The following is a 27029-nucleotide window of genomic DNA, read 5'->3' on the forward strand; positions in this document are numbered from 1 at the left end:
AACAACACGTTTATTGCAGCAGCACAACTTAAACTCTGAGTGCTTGTGCACCCGATCCAGACGTGTAAACATTCAGGAAATGTAGGGCAGTGTAAGCGAAAAAAACTGAAAAGCTATAAAGCACTGAAAATACAGGGATATTAACATATAGCTAATTTCAAAGTTTCCAAAATCCATTTTTTGTTTATCTCACAACGTTTCTTGTCTTGGCCACCCGATTGTTCACAGCATGGACATGAGAAGAATTACTTTTGAATGCATTACGGGAACAGCAGTGATCAATGTCTTGTAAATAATTACTATTAAAAACAGTCTTGATCACGATTTATTTAACAAGGTGACCGGTTTCGACCACTACTGTGGTCATCTTCAGACCATTGAGTAGGAACCCCTTTCTGTTGGAGAATCACCCACTCAATGGTCTGAAGATGACCACAGTAGTGGTCGAAACCGGTCACCTTGTTAAATAAATCGTGATCAAGACTGTTTTTAATAGTAATTATTTATGAGAAGAATTGTCAGCACTAAAGTGGACAGAAATAATTGTCGTCGCTGTTTCCCAGAAAAGGTGTGGTGTGACATAATTGATTAACAACTCATTCACCCAGTTATTATTGACGATTGTTTTAGTGGTGCATGGTATCTGTATTCCCTGAAGAACCCATCGATCGAGTACTGGTTACCCTAACCACGTTCCCCACGATAGATGGCAGCATATCTCAGAAAAACTTATCTTGGTCATTGGGCTGGTCACAGCAACGTTGTTGCATGTCCCCAAAGACAACTCACGAGTTACTTCTTTGCACGTCTGAAGGCCGAAGTCTGTAGGTAAAAGAAATAATCGAGAGAGAAAATGCTTGCTCGTGATTCTAACGCTAGTGCTCAGTTACAAGAGATTGTAGTCACCATCTCTGATTAGGAACTCTATGTCTGACTGACGAGACACAAAATACTATGAAGTCCCTCACGACATTTTCGAATATAGGTTACCAAACTGAGGAACCTTTCCCGGTGTTCTTACAACAAATCAGTGCAAGGAACGGTCTTTTAATTTATCCTCACTGCATTGTTCGCAAACAACGCAGTTACACAGAAGGCAACGTCAGGCCAAATTTATCTAGACACCCCACACAAACGCGCTCTGTGTGGTGTCTAGCTAAGAAGTTTTGTTGTCGCATTGTGGATTTATGGTTTCAAAAGAGGTTTGTTTGTGAATGTTCCACCAGAGAGATTGCACGTGAGATGCGAAGCTGTTGACAATTGGAAACGTCTCGGAAACACTAAATCCCATCATGTTTCTCACGGGTTGAAGAAATTAACCGATTACGACCGTTGAACTCAAGCGTACAGTAAGCCTTCTGGTCGGACATCGGTGCCAGCACAGCTACAGTCGTCAGCGTCAGAACTTTTCGTCCATGATTGGTGGCCCTACGTTTTCATGGCCGTGCTACTGTTGAGTACCAGCTTGTCATTAAATGAATGACGTCATTGATATGCAGAGTAATGGAAGAGGGGTTTGCACAGTGATGTATTATGGTATATTATGCGACTCTGGAATGTATGGGTCTGGACAGTGTCTACGGAACGATTATTGACTCAAGTGACTTGTAGCGACCGTGAAATTCTGTATTATTTGGGTCAGACAGCTACTTCAGAAAGGTGTCAAAGTGAAGACAAGTGCTTGTGAAAACATTTGAAACAGTAAAACGCTCCCCGCATTGTGCGACATGACGACAGACCGGCTGCAGAGCAGGAGGCGGTGGCGAGTGTTGTGACAGTCTGCAGCGAGCGGCCGGCCGTCGGTCGAGCAATGTTAGGAGTGCACGTGGCTGCCCACCGGGACCGGGTTTTGCCGAGACCGGAGCGTGCGCTCTTGGTTGAAGGACGGAGAAAGGACTGTAGCAGCTAAGATGGACGAAATGAAAGACGAATATAATATTTTTCAATGAATAAACGTGAGCCTACACCACAAAAATCGCGAGCACTGCAACTTCAAGCCTGATTCTGGGATTAATATTACGAAAGTTGAAATTGTTTCTAATTATGATAGATCATAAAATTAATAACAACTAAACCAATGAAACTATTTCATCACATGAGATGCCATACAAAGGCTGAAGACGTCAGTAAACACAAGAGCTGCTTTTGAATATTGCAGCCGGCCGGTGTGGCCGACCGGTTCTAGGCGCTTCAGTCTGGAACCGCGCGACCGCTGGGGTCACAGGTTCGAATCCTGCCTCGGGCATGGATGTGTGTGATGTCCTTAGGTTAGTTAGATTTAAGTAGTTCTAAGTCTAGGGGACTGATGACCTCAGACGTTAAGTCCCATAATGCTTAGAGCCATTTGAACCATTTGAAGCCAACATCTTGCTGCATCAATAAACCTACATACTGCTTCCTGCAGACAGCATCGTCCATTGGGCCAAACAGATGGAAGTCGGAAGGTGCGACATACAGACTGTAGGGTGGATGAGGGAGAAGAGTTGAATGACAGTTTGTGAGCTCCTTTTGGGTGCACAGTCTTGTGTTGCCACGGAGAAGAACTTCGTTTGCAATTTTTGTGTCGACGAACACACTGAAGTCTTTTCCTCAATTTGCTGTGAGTGGCACAGTATGCTTCAGAGTTGATTGGTGCACCGTGCTGGGGGACATGGAGCAGAATGATCCATTCAGAGTTCCAGAAGACAGACTTTACTAGCTGAGGGTGCTGCTTCAGACCTTTCCTTCAGAGGAGAGGTGGTGTGCCACCACTCCATGGATTGCCGTTCGAAGTGATGAACTCGTGTTTCATCGCCTGTGACGAACTTCGACAAAAAATTGTCATGATCAGCCTCGCAGCGTGCAAGCAGTTTCGCACAGATGGTTCTTCGTTGCTCTGTATCGTCTTCTGTTAGACGGCGAGGAGGACATAAGGTACACACCATTCAGTACACCAACTGGTGAAAGAATTTGTCAGTACTGCTGATGGAGATGTCCAGTTGAGCAGCGAGATGTTTGACTCTGACGTCTCGCCCATTTCGAATGAGAGTGTCTGCATGTTCCAGCAATCCATGAGTCACAGCTGTGTGTGGCCGGCCGGCACGTGGGTGACCGGACAGGTTTGCGCGATCTTTTGCAGTGATGACAGACGCCTTGCTCAAGGACTAACCGTGCTTTTGTTCACTGCCAAGTCTCTATAGACATTCTGCTGGCACCTGTGGATATCTGCGATGCTCTGGTTTCCCGCCAAAAGAAGCTCAATGACAGCTCTCTTCTTGGAGCTTCACTACAGACACCATTTTGCAGACTATGTATAGCGCTGCCACATACTAGAACTCCATGAAACTACAGGGGCTGAAGCGGGAATGTCCCACAACAAATTCTGCAATTTTTGTAACCGAAATTGGTGCATAAAAGTGTGTTGCATTACTTATTGAAAGCCCGTTGTATGTACCATTTTATCTAAGAAAGCATATTCTACGAATTCTGCTTTTCGCAACTGTATGGCCTACTCAAAGCGGCAGTTGATTTTAATTCATCACAGATCGGCCAATGTGCACGAAACATCTATAAATTATACAGGGTGAATCACCTAAAGCTTGCACCGCAAATATTGCGGATATTGCGGGAATGGAAAGTGCTATTGATGTGTGGTTTTCACAGAAGGGACTGGTAGTCGGCGGTTCATATAGTTAGCCAATAAAGAGGTTTAAATTGAAGTTGGAGGGGGGGGGGGGGAGGTACCAGGGATGTCATCTGCATTGGGACTTGACGCTGAATCAGTGGCAATGAGTGAAAATGTGTGCCGGACTAGGATTCGAACCCGGGCTCTCCTGCTGACTAGGCAGGTGTGTTAACCATTTGCGGCACCCCGGCACAGTGTTTATTGCTACTGCGTGGACTATTTCGGCACACCTCCTGGCCGACCCCCAATCCCACCGAGCACCATCTATCCCCAGTCCCTGTCCATGGCCGGCCGTTGTGGCTGAGTGGTTCTAGGCGCTTCAGTCTGGAACCGCGTGACCGCTACGGTCGCAGGTTCGAATCCTGCCTCGGGCATGGATGTGTGTGATGTCCTTAGGTTAGTTAGGTTTAAGTAGTTCTAAGCTCTAGGGGACTGGTGGCCTCAGATGTTAAGTCCCATAGTGCTCAGAGCCATTTGAACCCTGTCCATGTTCTCCTTGCTTGCTAAGCTGAGACTCCCAGAGGACGTCTGATGTACTAGCGCATCCGCACTGAAGAAGGTAGATCCATTGCCCACCTAGGCAAATAAGTTATATGAATGCTTGGTTTCTATTCTTTGGGACATGTCTGAAAGAACAGACACGTTGCATTCATATAATAAACCGATTGTAATAATACCTAGAAAGTATATTTTTTTGTGCAAAGATACACTTTTTTGAATGGAACAATGCGTACTGACAGTAAGAAACTAAAAGCACGGTACATTAGAATGTCAGCAGTGTTTGTAGTACAGGATGCTGCAAGAATACCATTACTTGTTTTCGGCCGGCAGGCGCAGATGTAAAGGGGTTATGATGTACTTGGTGAACAGTACAGTGGTCCTACCTTGTGGTGGTCACACATAGTTGACCGTAATCTCCACGATGAGTATGCGTGCATTCACGATCTCAAGCGGTTCAAGATCTAGCCGCTGTCACATGCACAAGCCCCACAAATGTCTACTAGGCTTGTTACCACTAGGTTCGAAGAGCACACAAGTATTATGGAGATTCTTCAGGAACTGAAATGGGAATCCCTAGAGGGAAGGCGGCATTCTTTTCGAGAAACACTGCTGAGATAATTTAGAGAACTGGCATGCGAAGCTGACTGCAGAACGATTGTACTGCCGACAGATGTAGAAATCTGGGTACTGGGGGACTTGACAAGCCAGGCATGTGGAGACCCTCAATGAGGTCCATTTGAAACACTATCAGGTGCTGAGAATGCTGTCTCACAGGAGTACGCAGCATCTCTGTGTCCTCCACAGTTATCAGTCAACGTCTGACGCTGTTCACTCACTTTATATACCCCATCAAGCTTAGTAAGAACACTAAACACGAACAACACTAATGCACTCAGGTGGTCGTTCTATCTGTCACGAAGAACTGCAAATTTACAATCAGCGACGGTGTGCTCGAAATTGCTGCAACCATCTGGGCATATGTGGCATTTACACACAATTCTTTTCCAATCTAAAAAGAAAAGTGATCGAGATATGAACTAAATTTACTGGACTGCTCTGCTCAAAACCTGACTTGAACAGACTGAACATCTTTAAGATGATCTAGTGTACTAATTGCATGATGGACTGATTATAACAAAATTCCGGCAATTTCTGTTGATCACACTTCGGGAAGAAAGGAGACAAATTCTGCCATCAATGTGTAAGAGCTTAGTGGAAAGACCAGACGTTAAATAAATACTTTGAAAGTCGCAACACGAGGTCCTGGCGTCACTAGTAGCCACACGGCTTTCGATTGGGAAGGGATCACGTAGATCAGTCCCATCTACGTGGTATGGTACGACTATGGTATCATGTGGATCACAACTGGAGTAAATAAACTCGTACAAATACATGGATGTAACAATTAGAGGGGATATGAAACTGAGTTTTAAAAGTGTTATTATACTTACTTTTCTTATTAGTTTTCATTCCATCCTCATATGGTGAAGGTCAGACTGTCTGAAGGTTTATAGAATGATCACATACGTTCAGTCCTAGGTAAAGCAAGTGTCAGACTTCAGTTTATAGGTAGGATACTCGCAAAACGCAGTCCGTGAGATTGCTTACAAAACACCTCTGCGACACATCTTACAAGGGGAGGCCGCCAATTGTGAAATTCAGATTCGATTCATACTGCGCATAATAAAAGCTCATGGCCAGAGGTGTAATGTGGCAAAGCACCAAGATGCACTTCTCAGCCGTTGTCGAGAAAATCGACAGTTAAAAGAAACCGTTGCGATGAAATACTCTCGACGATTAGTAATTTTCTACAGCGTCGTGGCGCAGCGGTAAGTGCTCGGGTTCGTAATCCGAAGGTCGCCGGATCGAATCTCGCGCCATGCAATTTTTTTTATTATTAGTTTTTTGTAATATATATATATATATATATATATATATATATATATATATATATATATATATATATATATATATAAAGTATTAATGAATTGCTTATGCATGTTGGTGAAGGCGGATCGCTCTCCAATTGTACCGCCTCCATTTTTCCGTTTTTTTTTTAACAGGGTGTACCAAAGCTCTCCCGTCCGCACTGATTTTCGACAATGTTATAAGTTGCGCTAGGGACCGCATCTACCTTGTTTCGAAGTTAGCAGGCAACTACGCTCTGTTATGTGGCGGTTCGTTTCGGCCCATTCAACATCTGTTATTCAAGTGTAACGAGCGAGTAACAGAGTTTATATTTCATACCTGCCACAGCAAATTTGTGTTCGTGGGGTCTCTATTCTAATTCGAACGTTTGACTTACGCTATACGTATTCGTTTCGGAATATCGTTTCTACGTCTTCCGTTAACTATACGTGGTTAACATTATGAAGACAATTAATAACATTTGTGAAATACAACTTTGTTTGCGGAAAACGTAATGATCTTCGAAGTCGCCAGTTTTTCCACGACAAACGACTTTCAACAACTTATTATATGCATAATGGTTGCAATTGATTGCCGGGAATTTTATATATATATATATATATATATATATATATATATATATATATATATATATATATATGAATTATAAAAAACAAATACTAAAAAAAAAAAAAAAGTTGCGTAGCGCGAGATTCGATCCGGCGACCATCGGATTACGAACCAGAGCGCTTACCGCTACGCCACGACGCTGTAGAGAATTGTTAGTCGTAGAAAGTGTTTCACTGCAACGGTTTCTTTTCACTGTCGATTTTCTCGACAATGGCTGAGAAGTGCATCTTGGTGCTTTGCCACATTACACCTCTGGCCATGAGCTTTTATTATGCGCAGTATGAATCGAATCTGAATTTTGCAATTGGCGGCCTCCCCTTGTTAGAATATTGCTCAGTAATGTGGGATACATATGAAATAGGACAAATGGACATATGTCAATATGTTCAATTGCTAGAAATAGATACCACCTACCCCTGAAAGCTTGCTTCCAAAGTTTCAAGAAGGAGTGTTAAGTGAAGAATCTAGGACAATTAAGTGAAAAATCTGTCAACCCTCTCTCTCCTTTGTATAAATCCCGTAGGGACGGTGAAACCAAGAACAGACTAATTACAGTAAGCACAGAGGCATTTAAACAGGCATTGCTCCCGCGCTCCATACCTGAATGGAAAGAAAGCAAACCAAAATACCGGCTAGTTATAATTAAACTTTCCGTATTTAACACGTTGTAACACAGAATGTAATTACCGTATGAGTACCAAACTTGATAGCATTAATGTCCAGAGTATGGGGTGCATGATTCACATGCGTCTCAGCGCCACAGTCCAGTTCCAACTATGGTCACCAGGTGTCGTGAACAGCCACCACTATTCATAGTCTCACACACCCCACCATTCCCAGTGCACATGTTGACGTTTCAATATGGACTTGGACAAAAGGTGCAGGACATTATTGGTGAACTTCTATTATCAAAAAAACAGTAATGCTGGAGCTGCACGTCGAGAATATCACCGGTTGAAAGGATTACGAGAGGGTCCTCTTTCTCCACCAGTTTTGCGGAGCGTGGTGAAGTTTGAATCAACTGGAGAACTGGGTGTTGCTCCGGCAAGAGGCCGACGACCAGTTTCACCACATGAAGTTGATGAAATCGCTGTTCCTATGGCAGACAATTCCCGATCGTCAGGCAGTGCGCATGCTGTGTCACGACAGTTGAACATCCCATGGTCCACTGTAAGAAAGGTGCTTCGAACCATTCTCAGATGTATCCGTACAAGATCCGTATCGTACAGCAGCTTGCACCACAGGGGCACAACCTTCTCGCAAGGATTGAAGATGGACCATCCTATGGACAGACGATGCTCATTTTTCTCCGACGAGTGAGGTGTACATACAGAATTGCCGAGTGTGGGGATCTTCACCTCCAGTCACTGTGCATGAAGTTCCTCTGTATGGTGAACATGTCACTGTATGGTGTGCCTTCAGGGCGACGTTCACCACTAGCCCATTATTTTTTGAACAGGTTGGCGCTGAAGGACCAAAAGACGTGCAGTGTGACTGGCCAGCTTTACTGCGATATGCATCGCCAGCATGTCATACACGCCCCACGGGAGAGAGACTCATTGAACTCAACAGTTTTCATGCAAGATTTAGGTTAAGTAGTGTGTAAGCTTAGGGGCTGATGACTTTAGCAAAAAAGAATAACAGCTAAAATGCGCAGTGATGATAAGTGACGATCAAAGCAATGCCAACTTGCACACAGGTATATGAGAAACGCAATCAGGACGAGGAAATCTTATCTGGCGGTTCGGTTCAAATGTTCAAATGTGTGTGAATTCCTATGGGACCAAACTGCTGAGGTCATCGGTCCCTAAACTTACACAATACTCAAACTAACTTATGCTAAGAACAACACACACATCCATGCCCGAGGGAGGACTCGAGCCTTCGGCGGGAGGGACCGCGCAATCAGAGACATGGTGCCTCTAATGCCTTCTTTGCATTGCTCAAGTGGAACCACCGTTTTATCATTGTTAGTAGATTCTAGCGAATGTGAAAAGACAGCGCACGGTATTGCAGCAGTAATTTCACTTAGTTTGTGAGTAAATTTATGCTTTATGTTTTTTCTTAAGTATATATTGATGTAAAGAGAATCGGTCAAGTATATTTCATTCTCAAAATGTTACTGAAACTTGTGCGAAGTGTATTTTTCTGCTTACTTTATTGTTACTCTTCGTATTGGATGAGGATTTTTGTAAAAAAAATAAGGTGTCTCAAACACGTTTAATAAGTGACCGTACACGCATAAAGGCAAAAAATTATAATGTATGTTGAAATTGTTACCTATAATTACCAATGCTTTTACTTGTTGGTGTATGCATAGAACTAAGCTTTGTTAGTAAAAATATTTTCATTCAGGCTATCAGAAAATGAGGTAGTACTACCAACTTAGGTATGAGTGATTTATATCTTTTGCTTGAAGGTGGAAACAATGAACAGTAATCGTACAAATACGCTATCGTCTCTACAGCTATAGTGGAATGCTAAAGGCAGCAAGAATGGTTTAGCAAAATCATATTAGCATTTACAACGGTGCAAAAGACAATGGGGTCCATGGAGCTCTTTAAAAAGGTTCCGGATAGAAAATCAAGATGTTGGTGGGCCTACCTGTCTGAAGAAACGGGGTCGCCTATTCACCTTAGAGTCAGAATTAGAACAGAAATTACTGAAGAACATAATTACAATTCAAGAGATGGGACTTGAACATACTGACAAATAAGTGAGGGTGGTTGTATATGAACCGGCAGGTGCAACTCATTGTGAGAAGTTTTTTAACTACGAAAAGCAAATTGCAAGCAAGAGGTAATGGCTCAGTTATAAATATCGATATGGTTACTTTGTGCGTGCCGGATAATTTGTCTGCATACTGGGCTTCCATGTCTAATACTGTTATGATAGACGATATTTTGACAAGCTTTCAGATGCCTTTAAGTAACTAGGCTTGTCTCTTCTAAGCAAGATGGAAGGATCATTTGTGGAATACAGATGAAACTGGGTTGATGTTTGTCGTCAAGTCCAATAAGGTTGTAACTGCGGTTGGAAAGAAGTTCGTATACAGACTATACAGACATACCTACGCAGAACAGGTAGAAGTTATGACTTCGGTAAGCTGTGTTTCTGCTAATGGGAGTTGCATGTCACTATTTATAATTTTCAAAGGTTCTCCGTGGAATAAAGGTTACATGAAGGACTGTCTACCGATCACGCAGGTTGGTCCATCTGAAAACTGGCGGACTACTAAAGAATTGTTTTTAGACTGGTTTCAACACGACATATGCTATTGCTGATGTATTCGCATGGAGCACATATTTCTCCATAACTACTTGAGCTTGTTACTCAGAATGAAATCTATTTACTTACATTCCATTCTCACACTACGCACATTCTCCAACCTCTGGACGTCGGCATTTACAAGGTCCTTAAGAGTACTTGGAAAGATGAACTGGACGATTATATGGGGGGAAAACCAGCAAAGAAACCAAATAAAAGAAACTCCCACACCATCTTCAAGATGCCTTTTCTCAAAGCTTTGTCTGGAGAAAACAAAAAATACTTTCATGTCCTGTGGGATAATACCCTTGGATCGAAATGCCATTCCCCGAGAAAAGCTGGCTTTATCCAAGCCACTGAACGTCCTGATACACAGGTAGGTGTAGTAATTCTTGCATGCAAATCATCAAGTGGGAGTTCGCAGGCAGATGTTACTGAAATGCCACCAACTCCAGCAACCTCATTATCTCCAGTGGATAGTATACTAAGAACACGAGCACAAGACGTACGAAGGAAGATCACAAGAGCAAGGATTGTTGATCCAATGGCTAGGCTCATAAGTGGATATGAACCGAGAGCTCTGGCACTGAGTAGTCCATGAACTAACAAATGGAAAGGAAGCACTTTTTCGGATTCAGCTAGACCTTCCGGAATGAAGTAAACAAAAGGTAGGATTGTTAAAAAAAATTTCAATGATGATGACTGTACTTATGGCACATGTGGACGCCAATATTCAAAATACAGACGAAAGAAAAAAATGGTAAGAAATGGGTGCAATGCTCATTCTGCCTCGCTCCTTACCAAGAACTTTACCAAAGCGAATCTGCAATGGGACAAATTTACATGTGTGATCTCTGAGGTTTCACCAATGAGTGAGGTGACATTGCTTGGACAGGAATAAGTACTCTTTCAATATATGGTGTTAAATTAACGGTGCTCAACTTTGAACCTGAACAATTTACTTGCTATTTGAATTAAAGTTATTTTTATTATAAATATGTAATTTTTGATAATTTTCTTGATCCTTATGTCCCGTGTGTAATATAAATGTTCAAAGATACATAAATAATTTCGTCGTAGGCCTATTTATAACTTACGTTAATGTATCACCAAATTAAGAATCCGTATCACAAAATTAGCTTCCCTTGTCAACAACACGAGACGTTAATTCCCTCGTCTAGCTGGTGCTAGTCTCTGAACAAGGGTGCGTGATGGCACAGAATATTGCAGGGAGTCGAATCCTTGTTCTCATACAGCAGGAGCAGGCGTGAAGGCGTCAAAGCGTGCTTTGTGCACAGTGCGAAGGTCTTCCCTTGTGGTGGTCGGACGTGGTGGACTGGAACGACGGCGCTCCCGTGCAGCTCAGCACTGGGCCAGTGTTGTATCCGAATGTCCCACAAACCTGGATACTTCACGATTTGATCAGTCTACCAAACGGAGACCAGGTGCTGATACCGTTGTCTCACAAGGGCACGCAGTGTAGCTAGTCCTTCATAGCGATCACTCAACATCCGACACTATTCACGCCCCTGCCAAGCCTGGGAACAAGGTTAAATACAAAGAATACTATTGCACTCTGGTGGCCGTTCTACTCCTCACAGAGAACTGCCACTCCCTAATCATTTACATACCCACTGATGGTGTTTATGTGTACGAAGTTACATTGACGTCCGAACATGTCTTCTGGGTACTTCTCTTCTTCCGTCAGGCAGTGCATATTTATTTATTTAATTGCTGTCATTTCTCTAGTTTCATACCTAGAAACAAAAAGCAACTGTACAGGTTTTTTTTGTGAATCATCAGTCTTCTGACTAGTTTGATGCGCCCCGCCACGAATTCCTCTCCTGTGATAACCTCTTCATCTCAGAGAAGCGCTTGCAACCTACGTCCTCAATTATTTGCTGGATGTATTCCAATCTCAGTTTTCCTCTACAGTTTTTCCCCTCTACAGCTCCCTCTAGTACCATGGAAGTCATTCCCTCAAGCCGGCCGCTCTGGCCGAGCGGTTCTAGCGCTTCAGTCCGGAACCGCGCTGCTGCTACAGTCGCAAGTTCGAATCCTGCTTAGAGCCATCTGAACCATTTTCATTCCCTCGTGTCTTAACAGATGGCCTATCATCCTGTGCCTTTCCTTATCAATGTTTTCCGCATATTCCTCTCCTCTCCGATTCTGCGCAGAACCTCCTCATACCTTAACTTATCAGTTCACCTAATCAACATTCGTCTGTAGCACCACATCTCAAATGCTTCGACTCTCTTCTGTTCCGGTTTTCCCACAGTCCATGTTTCACTACCATACAATACTGTACTCCAGACGTACGTTCTCAGAAATTTCTTCCTCGAATTAATGCAAGTATTTGATATTAGTAGACTTCTCTTGGCCAGGAATGCTCTTTTTGCCATCACTAGTCTGCTTTTGATGTCCTCCTTGCTCCGTCCGTCATTGGTTATTTTACTGTCTTGGTAGCAGAATTCCTTAACTTCATCTACTTCGTGACCATCAATGCTGATGTTAAGTTTCTCGCTCTTCTCATTTCCACTACTTTTCATTACCTTCGTCTTACTTCGATTTATTCTCAATCCATACTCTATACTCATTAGACTGTTCATTCCGTTCAGCAGATCATGTAATTCTTCTTCACTTTCACTCAGGATAGCAACGTCATCAGCGAATCCTGTCGTTGATATCCATTCAACTTGAATTTTAATTCCACTCCTGAACCTTTCTTTTATTTCCATCATTGCTTCCTCGATGTACAGATTGCACAGTAGGGGCGAGAGGCTACATCCTTGTCTTACGCCAATACAAGCACTTCGTTCTTGGTCGTCCATCTTATTAATCCCTCTTGGCTGTTGTACATATTGTAGATGACCCGCCTCTCCCTGTAGCTTACCCCTAGCTTTTTTCAGAATTTCAAATATGTTGCACCACTTTCGATTGTCGAACGCTTTTCCCAGGTAGACAAATTCTATGAACGCGTCTTCATTTTTCTTTAATCTTGCTTCCATTATAAAGCCAACGTCAGAACTGCCACTCTCGTGCCTTTACCTTTCCTAAAGCTAAACTGATCGTCATCTAGCGCATCCTCAGTTTTCTTTTCCCTTCTTCTGTATATTATTCTTATAAGCAACTTCGATGCATGAGCTGTTAAGCTGACTGTGTGGTAATTCTTGCACTTGTCAGCTCTTGCCGTCTTCGAAATTGTGTGGATGATGCTTTTCCGAAAGTCAGATGGTATTCTACATACCAACGTGAATAGTCGTTTTGTTGCCACTTCGCCCAATGATTTTAGAAATTCCAATAGAGTGTTATCTGTTCCTTCTGCCTTATTTGATCTTGATATAAATGAGAATAACAAAAAATATAAATGAGAACAGAAAATATAAATGAGAATAACAGAAGAAAAAATTACGTAACGGAATGAATTGTATCAGTAGAAACTGATTATCTACAACAGTCTCAAATTAGTCTACTTCTAAATGAAAACTATCCTTTGATCTGGATATCAACCAGCAGAATGTTCGTTTTATCAAAGCATAGTGTAATTCTCTGTTTCTACATGAGGCATGCTACTAGTTTCCAGAGACGCTATCTGTCATTATATGACACATAATACAGGGTGATTCAAAAAGAATACCACAACTTTAGGAATTTAAAACTCTGCAACGACAAAAGGCAGAGCTAAGCACTATCTGTCGGCGAATTAAGGGAGCTATAAAGTTTCATTTAGTTGTACATTTGTTCGCTTGAGGCGCTGTTGACTAGGTGTCAGCGTCAGTTGATGCTAAGATGGCGACCGCTCAACAGAAAGCTTTTTGTGTTATTGAGTACGGCAGAAGTGAATCGACGACAGTTGTTCAGCGTGCATTTCGAACGAAGTATGGTGTTAAACCTCCTGATAGGTGGTGTATTAAACGTTGGTATAAACAGTTTACAGAGAATGGGTGTTTGTGCAAAGGGAAAAGTTCTGGACGGCCGATAACGAGTGATGAAAATGTAGCACGCATCCAGCAAGCATTTGTTCGCAGCCCAGGAAAATCGACTCGCAGAGCTAGCAGAGAGCTGCAGATTCCACAATCAACTGTATGGAGAGTCCTACGAAAAAGGTTAGTTATGAAACCCTATCGTCTGAAATTGGTTCAAGCACTGTCTGCAGCTGATAAGATTAAAAGAATCGATTTCTGTGATTTTATCCTTGCTCAAATGGAAACAGATGAATCTTTCGTTTCAAAGATTGTGTTTAGTGATGAAGCAACTTTCCACACTAACGGGAAAGTCAACCGTCACAATGTCTGTATGTGGGGCACTGAGAATCCGCGGGAAACAACTCAGTATGAACGTGACTCGCCTAAGGTGAACGTTTTCTGTGCCATTTCAGCCAATAAAGTTTTTGGTCCCTTTTTCTTCGAAGGTGCTACTGTAACTGGACTACAGTATCTGGAGAAGTTAGAGAATTGGCTGTTCCCTCAGCTCGAACAAGAAGCACAACAATTCATATTTCAGCAGGATGGAGCGCCACCACATTGGCACTTATCTGTCCGTAACTACCTGAACGTCAACTACCCGAGGCGATGGATCGGCCGCCGGGCAGCCCGTGACAGAGCACTTCATCACTGGCCTCCAAGAAGCCCTGATCTTACCCCCTGCGATTTTTTCTTATGGGGGTATGTTAAGGATATGGTGTTTCGGCCACCTCTCCCAGCCACCATTGATGATTTGAAACGAGAAATAACAGCAGCTATCCAAACTGTTATGCCTGATATGCTACAGAGAGTGTGGAACGAGTTGGAGTATCGGGTTGATATTGCTCGAGTGTCTGGAGGGGGCCATATTGAACATCTCTGAACTTGTTTTCGAGTGAAAAAAAACCTTTTTAAATACTCTTTGTAATGATGTATAACAGAAGGTTATATTATGTTTCTTTCATTAAATACACATTTTTAAAGTTGTGGTATTCTTTTTGAATCACCCTGTATACTCTTGCTCTATAATACTCACTTCCTTGCATTTAGTTACATTGGTACGTAACGTATCACAGTGATTGTTTTACACATTATGTGGACTATCACAGCTTGGTACCAGCTCGCATGCTGCGTCGACCAAACGGCACCTCACGTGGATGTCCGTTTCCCGCAACTCCTGTAGGCTGTTTCCAGAACGAGGCGTTGCTCTCATGCTTCCCACTTGTACCCGAAACGCGTAAGTTAGCAGCGACTTGGAGTGGGCGGTGATGGGTTCTTCGTTGATTCGCACCCGTATGCGTTCCCAATATTATGCCACCTGTTGCACGTTAATGCTTATGTACTACTTTGAATTAATGATAGCGATATTTGAATGTGCCGTGCGCCGTTTATTACCAACAGCTGATATATTACATTGCACTGAGAATTACACATACAATATCATATTTAACTTCTTGTGATGTGTTATTTAGTATGTTTCTCGTGCCACGCGTGTAACTTACAGGCAACGTCTGTGATTTTAGATATTTATTTCTTGCTACTTCTCTTGGATGGTACTGAGGTCGTTCCTAAGTACCGCTGATGCTCTTCCTCCTAGCTTAGGGTCGATGCCAGTCTCATTTGTGCTGCCTACAATGTCTAGTATCTTCTTGTGACTGGATCTTATCTTCCCACATACAATTCCAGTTCACGTTGCGATGTGTTTTAGGATCAACTGTTTCATACCTCATATAATCTCCAGTCCATAATTGTATTATAAACACTATTATTTCTCAATAGTTCTCTCTTTCGCTGTAGTATATATCTTGACATCACCTGCACGACCTGCTTGTGCAGGATATTTTCGGAGGAAACGGATTTTCATGAAATAAGACGTTCTTGGTAGGGAGTGAGGCAGAATGGGCATTGCACCCATTTATTACAACTGTCACGTAGTGTCTCATTCATTATTGAGTTCAGTTGGAGGTTTTCTCTGCCTCGTGATGACTGGGTGTTGTGCGCTGTTCTTAGGTTAGTTAGGTTTAAGTAGTTCTAAGTTCTAGGGGACTGATGACGATAGATGTTAAGTCCCATAGTGCTCAGAGCCATTTTTCAGTTGGAGGACGATTGTTAATGTCGCTGGCGACAGATGCTATATAGGGTGAAGTAATCTAATTTGGAGATAAACCCTGTAATTCTATAAATAATTAGGTGATTGACCATATACTACTGCGGAAAATGATTATGCGGCTTAGGTTTGTATGTGCACAAAGTAATAACAGCAGTATCATAGCATTAAGTTTTGTTTTAGTGGAGTTGCATTTTTAGTGGTACCGTGAATGGGAAACATGGACTGCTGATCAATGGCGTTATATCGTATTTAGCGACTAATAGCGATTTTGCAGTACGCCGGATGACCATCGTGAGTGGATATGGCTACGATCTGTTGTCTAGCGTCATGGTATAGTCGGCCATCGAGTATGAACTCAGTTCACGGCTGGTAGTAACTGAGAGAATCCTGATGGAACGACGGTAAATCACAGAGGTCCCACGTCCTCATGTGTTACACTATCGTGGTACCATTTTTCAATAGGAAAATACTCTGCCACACGTGGCACCTGTCTTTAGGTACTCCTGAGGAGAGCAATATCCTGGGTTCTGCCACCTATAGAACACGTATTGGAACGATTCGGACGTCAAATCTGTTCTGTGGCAGTATCCGAGATATCGAGGAGCAGTTAGGACAGTCGTGTGCCAGCTTTATGACACTCTTCCCAAATGGATGTGTGCACGCATCCAGACCAGAGGGCCGCAGGGAAGAGGCTCAGTGTGATAAGGGAGCTCATACTGCCTTGTTCTTTGTACATTTGACTCGATATTGTATTCAAAGTATTAACATCACATACGTTTTCAAAACGTGGCGCTTTACTTTGTTTGCCCTTCCTTTCTGGATGCTTTACTTTTTTTGTCAGCCAGTGATGTATTGTAATAGTGTTGTGTGCAAGGAGGCAGCGCACCTGTTGTCTAGATAGTCGATGACGTCGGAGTAGTAGTTGTGGCGGTAGTCGTAGAGATACTTGTACTGGAGGTTGGTGGGGCGGCTCCAGTAGCGGAACTTGAGCGGGCGGTCGGGATCCCTGCTGGGCCGGTACTTGGGCTTGGATTCCTCCGTGTCTTCCGGCGCAGGCGGCTGCTCCCCACCCTCCATCGGCGGCGGCTCAGACGCCGGCTCAGACCCCGGCTCCGCGGCCGCAGCCGGAACTTCTTCTTCCGACATCTCCCTGGCTGCGGAAAGAGCGCCAATCAGCTACACATCCAAATGTCAAGTGCAAGGTGCATATTAGACTTCGTTAATTGGTATCGTAAAACAAGGAATACAAAAATTTAAAAAAGTAAGCCCTGAACCCCCTCAAACTGATCACGATACAGTTTACCCAGTATTAAGAGAGCCACTGGATGCATTAGCTAAATCATTTCATTTGATTTTACACGTCTTTTAATGCTCGATATGTGTGCAACCTGACGTGTCGTTCAAGGACGACGAGAGGGTGGAGCCTCGACATCAGAGGTCGTCAAAATGCGGTCCGCGGTCCGCAGTTCTTACCTGCATTATTCAGGACGGTTCAAAGATTACTGCACGCACTTCATAGGTGTAATGTATGGATGAAAATAAGAGTAAAACGTTTAATAAAGTTTTCTCTGAAATTGCTTTATTTCAAAGTTATGCGGTAGGATAGGGGTCACAAGTGCAACATAAACAACACGAAATTAATTCTTCTCAGAAAAAAGAGACGAAGGGACCCGAAATTCAACTCAGCTGCGTACTGCACTTTTAACCAAGTTCATGTTCAATATGATGTCCGTGTCGACGAAGACAGCGACGTGATCGACTTCTTACTGCTCTCGGAAAGTTAGACTCCATTCATCTCATCTGCACAGCCACTTTCAGTTCGCTGCTGTAGTTGTGCTACGTTCTCAATTGAAACACCATAAACTGGTTCTCTGAGACGGCCCCAAAACACTCCGGTGTTTATGGTTCGGAAGATCTGGCCCGCCAAGCAACTGGTCCTGCACGACCTGTCCACTTACCGGGGTCAGTGCTGGACCATCAGCAAGTGTCAGCGTCCGAAACATTCAACAAAACATCATCGATTTGGGCTTTCAGAGCCGAAAGCCCACTCATGTACCCTTGATGACTGCACGACACAAAGCCTTACACCTTGTCTGGTCCCGTCAGCACTGACATTGGACTGTAGATGACTGGAAACATGTTACCTGGTCGGACAAGTCTCGTTTCAAATTGTATCGAGCGGATGGACGTATACGGGTATGGAGACAACTTCATGAATCCATGGACCCTGCATGTCAGCAGGGGACTTTCAAGTTGTGGAGTCTCCTTAATGGTGTGGGACGTGTGCAGTTGGAGTGATATAGGACCTCTGATACGTCTAGATATGACTCTGACGTAAACATCCTGTCTGATCACCTCCATCCATTCACATCCATTAAGCATTCCGACGAACTTGGGCGATTCCAGCAGGACCGTGTGACACCCCACATGTGCAGAACTGAACTGCTACAGAGTGGCGTGGCTCCAGAAACATTCTTCTGAGATTAAACACTTCCGCTGGCCACCAAACTTCCCAGACATGAACATTACTGAGCATATCTGGGATGCCTTACAACGTGCTTTTCTCCAGCCCCCCCCCCCTCCCCATATTCTTACGGATTTATGAACAGTCCTGCAGGATTCTTGGTGTCAGTTCCCTCCAGCACTACTTCATACATTAGTCAAGTCCAAGCCACGTCGTGTTGCGGCACTTCTGAGTGCTCGCGGGGGCCCTTCACGATATTAGGCAGATGTACGAGTTACTCTGCCTCTTCAGTGTAATTTATGTACGTAAACAGTTAATAATAAGATCGGTACACATGCGGCCCAAGGTGCCACCCCCGCAACGTCAGTATTGACTCCTGAATAAAAACGTTTGACGGTCACTGCCTAGACACAGAGATTACGGTGGGTGTTCGACTACAGTACCCGACGTTTACAAAAGTAAACCACACCACTCGAAAGATTAGTTCCCCCCCCCCCCCCCCCCCCAGGAGACTTCACGTTGATACCACGTAACATCGACCCTAACCACGATAACGCCCTCAGTTCGGCGAGGAAGAGAATTCACAAGTTTCTTCAGGTCCATCTGAAGCCATTAACTGAGATTTACTCGTACATACCGTAGAGCTACCAGACTGCGGGGATATGGAGGCTGCGTTTCACCGCTGTTCCAAATATGACTACAGAGCTTTATAATCAGATGCTCACACAAATATTGTTTCATGGAGACGGTAAGCAACTACGGAGTGTTGGTAAACATATAAAATATTGGGAATATTGTTTATTGGCTAAACTCGTTCCGGCAGTTTAGTCAGTCTCAGTAGCCGTTCGAAACAACAAACAATAAACAAAAACACATTTGTTTACATTACATCGATAAATTCAACGAACATCTGACTACATTACATAAATTAAAAATGATATATTTCGAAGGTACAAGTATATCGAATAGGTTCACAGATATGCGAATGGCTCAAAGACTTATTAAGTGCCGGCCGGGATGGCCGAGCGGTTATAGGCGCTACAGTCTGGAACCGCACGATCGCTACGGTCGCAGGTTCGAATCCTGCCTCGGGCATGGATGTGTGTGATGTCCTTAGGTTAGTTAGGTTTAAGTAGTTCCAAGTTCTAGGGGACTCGTGACCTCAGAAGTTAAGTCCCATAGTGCTCAGAGCCATTTGAACCATTTGAACTTATTAAGTAATAGACCCCATTAGGGAGTCCTCGACGGCGAGAGTACGTTAGAGACAAGGGTCTTCGTCAGGAGTGCCTAAGGGGAGTGTGAAAGAACCGCTATATTTTCTACATACATAAATGATCTGGCGGACAGGGTGAACAGCAATCTGCGTTCGGGAAGGTGTCGAAGTTGAATGGCTATACGAGGATACAAGATGACTTAGACGAACTTTCTGGCTCTAAATGTAGAAAAACAAATCTGTAATGTCCCGATACAGCATTAGTGGTGTCCTGCTTGACGAAGTCAGATTGTTTAAAAATCTGGGCGTAATGGTGGGAAGCAATATGAAATGGAATGAGCATGTGAGGATTGTGGTAGGAAAGGCGAATAGTCGACTTCGATTTACTGGTAGAATTTTGGGGAAGTGTGGATTATTTGTAACGAAGAACGCATATAGGACACTAGTGCGATCTGTTCTTGAGTAATGCTAGAGCGTTTGTGATCAGCGCAGGTCTGATTGAAGGAAGACATCGAAGCAATTCAAAGGTAGGCTGCTAGATTTGTTACTGGTAGATTGGAACAAGACCCTAGTATTACGGAGATGCTTTGGGAACTCGAATGTGAATACCTGGAGGGAACACGACGTCCTTTTCGAGGAACACTATTTAGAGAACCAGCATCTGAAGCTGACTACAGAAAGAGTCGACTCTCAGCAACATACAGTTCGTGTAACGACCGCGAAGACGAGATACGAGAAATTGTAACTCATATGAAGGTATATAGAAAGTCGTTTTCGTTCGCTCTGTTTGGGAGTAGGAAAGGAAAGCAAATCACTATTAGTGGTACTGGGACCTTCCGCCACACACAGTATGGTGGCTCGAGGAGTATATACGTAGATATAGATGGCTGTGTCAGAACGTAACAGGTATCAGCATCTCCTCAAAACTCCTACCAGATTAGCTACAGGCATTTTCTGCGAGATTAAGATCGGGTGACTTGCGGGCCAGTCGAGTTACGGTAGGGTGCCTGAGTATCGGCCAAATGTGTAAGGTATGTGTGCCCTGCGAATGTGGCTGTTGTCATCTTAGAAAATGGGAGTGTCCACAGAACGAAGACATAGAAGACAGGGCACTATTTGTTCACCGAAAGTGTGGAAATAATCATCCTGGTTCACTTTCACTGTAATCTGAGTAAGTGGACCCAAGTCGTAGTACGAAAAATGCCACCAAAACAAAAGAAAATCACTTCCGACCTGAAGTTCACTTTCCAGGCACTGATGAGTAAATGCTTCATAGCACCGTCGGTGCCCACGGCGCCTTGTGCCATCGAAAAGACACGAAGCTGTGATTCGTCGGCCCACACTACAAGCCACCTGTTAGCTGCCACGCAGTTTCTGTGTTGTTTGGCCGCTTGAACATATGCGGCTTTCTGTGCCGCTGCGAGCAATGGTTTTATTCATGATACTCGATTCCATACGTGCGTTCTATCCGCAACGTTCGCTCGGCAACTGGTTGAAATGGACCTGCATTAAGTGACAGCAGCAATTTTCACTGAATTTGAAAGCGATTGTTACTGACAAGCCGGCCGCGGTGGCCGTGCGGTTCTAGGCGCTGCAGTCCGGAACCGCGGGACTGCTACGGTCGCAGGTTCGAATCCTGCCTCGGGCATGGATGTGTGTGATGTCCTTAGGTTAGTTAGGTTTAAGTAGTTCTAAGTTCTAGGGGACTGGTGACCTAAGATGTTAAGTCCCATAGTGCTCAGAGCCATTTGAACCATTTTGTTATTGACAAGGTGTGACACAAGTCTCGGATCCCTTTCGGTTGGGATCTGCTTGCAAGCACCGCTCTGACGCCGAGTTACGTGTCTGTGAGTGTACACCATTTCTTGTAGACACGTTGGACAGTCCGCCTTGATACACCAGCAAATCGGGCAACTTCATTCTCGGTGTGGTCTTGGACACAACCAAACATGACAGCTCCTTTCTGCCATTCTGTCACATCTCTACATAGATTCATCTTACTGCATTAATTACAAACAGTTGACTGGCTCGTACACACCACACCACATTGTGTATTGCGTATGGAGCCGGGGACCTAGAAACGACGGAGAGGCTTCGACCCGCCATAGCGTCAGTGGTCCACACCCCCACAATAGGCCACAGCAGTCCACTCACCTCGCCGCCGCCGCACACCGAACACTGGGTTATTGTACGATTCGGCCCCCAGTGGACCCCATCCAGGAACGTCCTATACCAGACAAATGTAACCCCAAATGTTTGCTTGATAGAGTAATTAAGGTGTACGCGTAAGTGGAGACAGTGTTTGTGCAGCAGTCCCTGACATACTGTAACTGAGGCGTGATAAGGGTAAATCCCTGACATACTGTAACTGAGGCGGAATAAGGGTAACCAGCCCGCATTCGCCGAGGCAGATGGGAAACCGCCTTAAAAACCATTCACAGGCTGGCCGGCACACTGGACCTCGACACAAATCGTGCCCGGGACTGGCACGCCTTCCCGCTCGGGAAGCAGCGCGTTAGACCGCGCGGCTAGTTGGGCGGGCCCACACCACATTACTGACATAACTTACGTAAGCGGTAAAAGGTCGAATGACCCACTGCTACATTATCTACAGTGGTCCAAAGTCACTCGTGTTTTGTTGTAAGAGGGTGAGTACTGTTTTGACTGCTGAGCTTACTTGTGAATGTGGATCATAGTGGGTGAGCTGGTGGCTTGTATCGTGAGATAGACGCCACTTTCCAGTCCTATAGTCCTATTTCACTCTGACGTAACCCGCAAGGTGTCTGACAGAGGCTGTTTCTAACCCATCTCATAATACTTAACTTTGATAGTTTGATATTCAAGAATAATAACCAAAAATTTTCTTTTGATCAACCAGTTGCTGTCGAAAACATCGCTCAACGATGCCATTATCTTGCACTGTCAGCGGTGATTGTACATTCAAAGCTGGAAAAACAACAACAACGACGCACAGCTCCTAGTTGTCGAGCCTTATGGTGGGTGACAATCAGGTTGGTATCCTGCCGCTGTCCAGGGCGTCTCCAGACACGTCTTTTCTGGTCATCAGGGCTCAGTTCCAATCGGGACTCATCACCGAAGACAACTCTACTCCAGTCAATGAGATTCCAGGCCGAAGACATGTCTGGAGACGCCCTGGACAGCGGTGGGACACCAACCTGATTGTCACCCACCATAAAGCTCGACAACTAGGAGTAATGGTCTGGGGTGCCATTTCTTATCATAGTAGAAACCTTTGGTTGTCATTCACTGTACCCCTACAGCACAGCGGTACGTCGACGATATTCTACTCCCTGTTTTGTAGCCCTTCATGGCAAGTCGTCCTTGACTTACATTTCAGGAAGATAATGCTCGCCCGACAATGACGAGAGTGTCTACTGCTTGTCTTCTTGCTTGCCGAACCCTGCCAGCAAGGTCGCCAGATCTCTCCCAGATTGAGAATGCTAGGAGCATTATGGGCAGGGCCTTCCAACCATCTCGGGATTTTGACTATCCTACTCGCCAATTGGGCAGAATTTGGCGCAATGTTTCTCAGGCGGACATCCAACAAATCTATCAGTCAATGCCAAGCCGAATAACTGCTTGCATAAGAGCCAGAGGTTGACCAACGCCTCCTTCACTTGCTCAATTTGTGAAGCTCTTTCTCTGGAATAAATCATCCAATTTTTCTGAAATTACTCATTTGTTTGTCTGTACATGTACTTCACATCTATCGATTTCAGTCCCATTCAGATAATTCTGCGTCTGTCCCTCGTCGTTTTTTTTTCTTGCCTTAGAGTATATTAAGGTCTTAGGAGTTTCAATAAATACCATTCCATTAATGGTGGTGTGAACTCTGTATCACACCCGTACCATCCATCCACACCCCCTGAGGTGATGGTTTGCATAAAGGACGGATTTCGGTAGGTGACCTCGATCAGTCAAATCTCCAGCAGTTTCCATCTATCTTGTCATTTGCTCGTCAGTCATCTTGGGCAGCACAGTTAATCCATTGGCTTGCAAACGGGAGTAGTAAGGTTAAAATTCTAGTCCAGTGACTCAAATTTAAATTTTCTTTTTTCCCCTACATCGATTAATATGACATCTGGGATGGTTCCATTGAAAGGTCACAGCAGATTTCCTTCCTTGTCCTTACCCAATCCGAACGTGAAGTCTGTCTCATATGACCTTATCGCCACGAGACGCTAAACTGTAATATTCCCTCCCTCCCTTCTTCCTTCATTCCTTCCTTAGGTGGCAAAAGTCGGAGGAGATCTTCTACTTGCCAAAGCCTTTGTCTGTGAGGAAGTTAATATTGTCATTGCTAATTTCTAGTTGCTAATATCAGTCTAAGTGACAGTCGCCCTGTTTGTGCCAGTATCTATCGCTCTTGGTTGAAGTTTTTGATATTTGTGATTTGAGAGTGCGTGAACAGCGAATCTGCGTCATTACTTTGGTGGTTACATTTACTGCCAGTACTTTAGAGTAAAAGATTTGAATTCACTTAGGCGATTTCAAGACATTTGGTCGCAATGATATCACTAGCACTCTATGCATGGGATCTTTATGTCCTAAGGGGGGCAGACTCTATGCTTTTGACGTGGCGACAACTGATGAACGTATTGCGAATACCTCGAGTCGGAAAAACTTTTGCTGCCACGGTCAAGTGGCTTTGAAATGTGTCCTGACGGGGGAAATCGTCGACTATCGCGGGTTTCAACTGCAGGTAAAACGGATGCAGTGCAGCAAGTTGTGTGTCAGTTCAATACTGGAATACAACAATCAGTGGGCAGCCATTCCAACCAGAATTGCTCCTTACTATGCGGTGCAGAAGCTACAGCCCATATGTGTTTGACGAAACCGATCTCTCAGTGGTCACAGACGACTTCCTGAAACCCACGGATCCATGTAATCAGGTAGATACAGTATTTCTTGACTTCCGAAAAACATTTGATACAGTATCACATCAACGCTTAGAAAGGAAAGTACGATCATATGGGGTATCAAGCGGAATTTGCGACTGGATACAGGACTTCTTGGTAGGGAGGAGACAGCTTATTATCTTGCACGGGGAGTCATTGAGAGATGCAGAAACGTATTCACGTGTACATCAGGAAGTGGGTTGGGACCCTTGCCATTCATGCTGTACATTAATGACCTTGCAGACAATGTTAATAGTAATCTCAAACTTTCCGTTGATGATGCATTTATACTATTCATGCTGTACATTAATGACCTTCCAGACAATGTTAATAGCAATCTCAAACTTTCCGTTGACGACGCATTTATCATAATGTAGTACTGTCTGAAAAAAAAGCAACACAGATATTCAAAGTGGTGTAAAGATTTTATCACCGAGTCATAACTGGAATCGGTCAACTCATACAAATATCTGGGTGTTAGAATTTCAAAGAATGGGTAACACACTAGTAGCGTAGGGCAAGTCGTACGTAAACCAGGTGGAAGGCTTTGTTTCATTGGTAGGATACTGGCAAAACGTAATCACTCAGCAAAGCCATCCTAGGATATTGAAGAAGAGTGTGGGACTCATTCAAAATAAAATTAACCGGGGATAATGAACATATCCAAAGAAAGGAAGATTGGTACGGGTTTGTTGCTGGCGAAATTCTGAAGAGCCTGAAATGATAAAAGGTTAAAACAGTCGTCAACTAAGCCTCCTTACAGTGTTTGAAGAAACTCAGTGTAGTGAGAGATCTAGGAATGTACTATAGTCCTCTATGTACCAGGTGATCAAAAAGTCAGTATAAATTTGAAAACTGAATAAATCACGGAGTAATGTAGATAGAGAGGTACAAATTGAAACACATGCTTGGAATGACATGGGGGTTTATTAGAAAAAAAAAAAATACAAAAGTTCAAAAAATGTCCGACAGATAGCGCTTCATCTGATCAGAATAGCAATATTTAGCATAACAAAGTAAGACAAGCAAAGATGATGTTCTTTACAGGAAATGCTCAATATGTCCACCATCATTCCTCAACAATAGCTGTAGTCGAGGAATAAAGTTGTGAACAGCACTGTAAAGCATGTCCGGAGTTATGGTCAGGCATTTGCGTCGGATGTTGTCTTTCAGCATCCCTAGAGATGTCTGTCGATCACGATACACTTGCGACTCTAGGTACCCCCAAAGCCAATAATCACACGGAGTGAGGTATGGGGACCTGGGAGGCCAAGAATGACGAAAGTGGCGGCTGAGCACACGATCATCACCAAACGACGCGCGCAAGAGATCTTTCACGCGTCTAGCAATATGATGTGGTTCTAATAAAACCCCATGTCATTCCAAGCATGTGTGTCAATTTTTACCTCTCTATCTACATTATTCCGTGGTTTATTAAGTTTTCAAATTTATACTGACTTTTTCACCTGGTATTTTCCCGTAGGAACCGAGAAGACATAACGGTAATTATATTGCTCACAGAGGTCTTTAAGCATTCATATTGCGCTTCGTGCGTGAATGGATTGGAAACATATCCTAGCACTTATATGGACTCAGTAAATGTGTTATACATCCATTTTTATCTCTGTAAGAAGTTATCATTTCCTAACTGTCGGAGTTGGCGGTCGTGTGTGTGTGTGTGTGTGTGTGTGTGTGCGTGTGTGCGATGTGCTTTCTTGTGTGAGTGAAAGTGTGTGTGTTTTCTTTTCTGACGAAGGTTGTGTCCGAAAGCTAATGTGGAAGTGTCTTTTAGTTGTGCCTGTCTCAGTCTGTCTTTTCCTTATATAATTGATGTTCGAACCTGGATTTTCTAATGTTTGATTATATATGCGTAGCTTATACATTGGTGGCCTAAAGACAACCTTGGGTGACATCATTTTGGTTTCGTTTATGCTCATTGATTACAAACCCGGACTAAATCTGAAAGTACTGCCGTCTACCTGCCCATGTCAGAGCTGCATATCTGCATTACGCTCGTGGCTCCTGTTAGCTGTATTGTTAACAAGCGCCACAGCGTGGCGACCCACAACTAAGCAAGTAGAGTGGGCTAACATTAATGGTAGTTGTCTGCCCCGATAAGAGGTAGCGGTACTGTTTCACAACTTTTCCGTCATCGAAAATTTGTGTACCAGCAGTGCCCACGTGTGTCTCAGTTCCTTTCCTTGAACGAGGATCACTAAGTGACTGGATTACCGCAATGAACGAATTTTGTGTCTATGGCGATCATTTTGTGATGACCCATACAGATCGGAAAGTGTGCCCATACCCTGGGGCAAGGGGAGAAGAGGGCGCCCCCCTCCCCATCTCTAGCTCTCAGGGAAATGAAAAAATAAAATATAGGCATTTGCTTTT

General features: G+C 43.9%; 1 protein-coding gene across 2 annotated transcripts in view; it reads right to left on the reverse strand.

Moving 5' to 3' along the window:
• Positions 1-27029, reverse strand: part of LOC124609627 (flightin) — a 63753-nt gene that overhangs the window by 8517 nt on the left and 28207 nt on the right. For both annotated transcript variants that reach the window (XM_047140089.1, XM_047140088.1), the window contains one exon: positions 16929-17196. In XM_047140089.1, coding sequence (XP_046996045.1) covers positions 16929-17188 — 260 coding nt within the window. In that variant the 5' untranslated portion in view covers positions 17189-17196. The remainder of the gene's footprint in view (positions 1-16928; positions 17197-27029) is intronic.

The sequence above is a fragment of the Schistocerca americana genome, chromosome 1 (genome assembly GCF_021461395.2).
Source record: "Schistocerca americana isolate TAMUIC-IGC-003095 chromosome 1, iqSchAmer2.1, whole genome shotgun sequence".
Taxonomy (NCBI): Eukaryota; Metazoa; Arthropoda; class Insecta; order Orthoptera; family Acrididae; genus Schistocerca; species Schistocerca americana.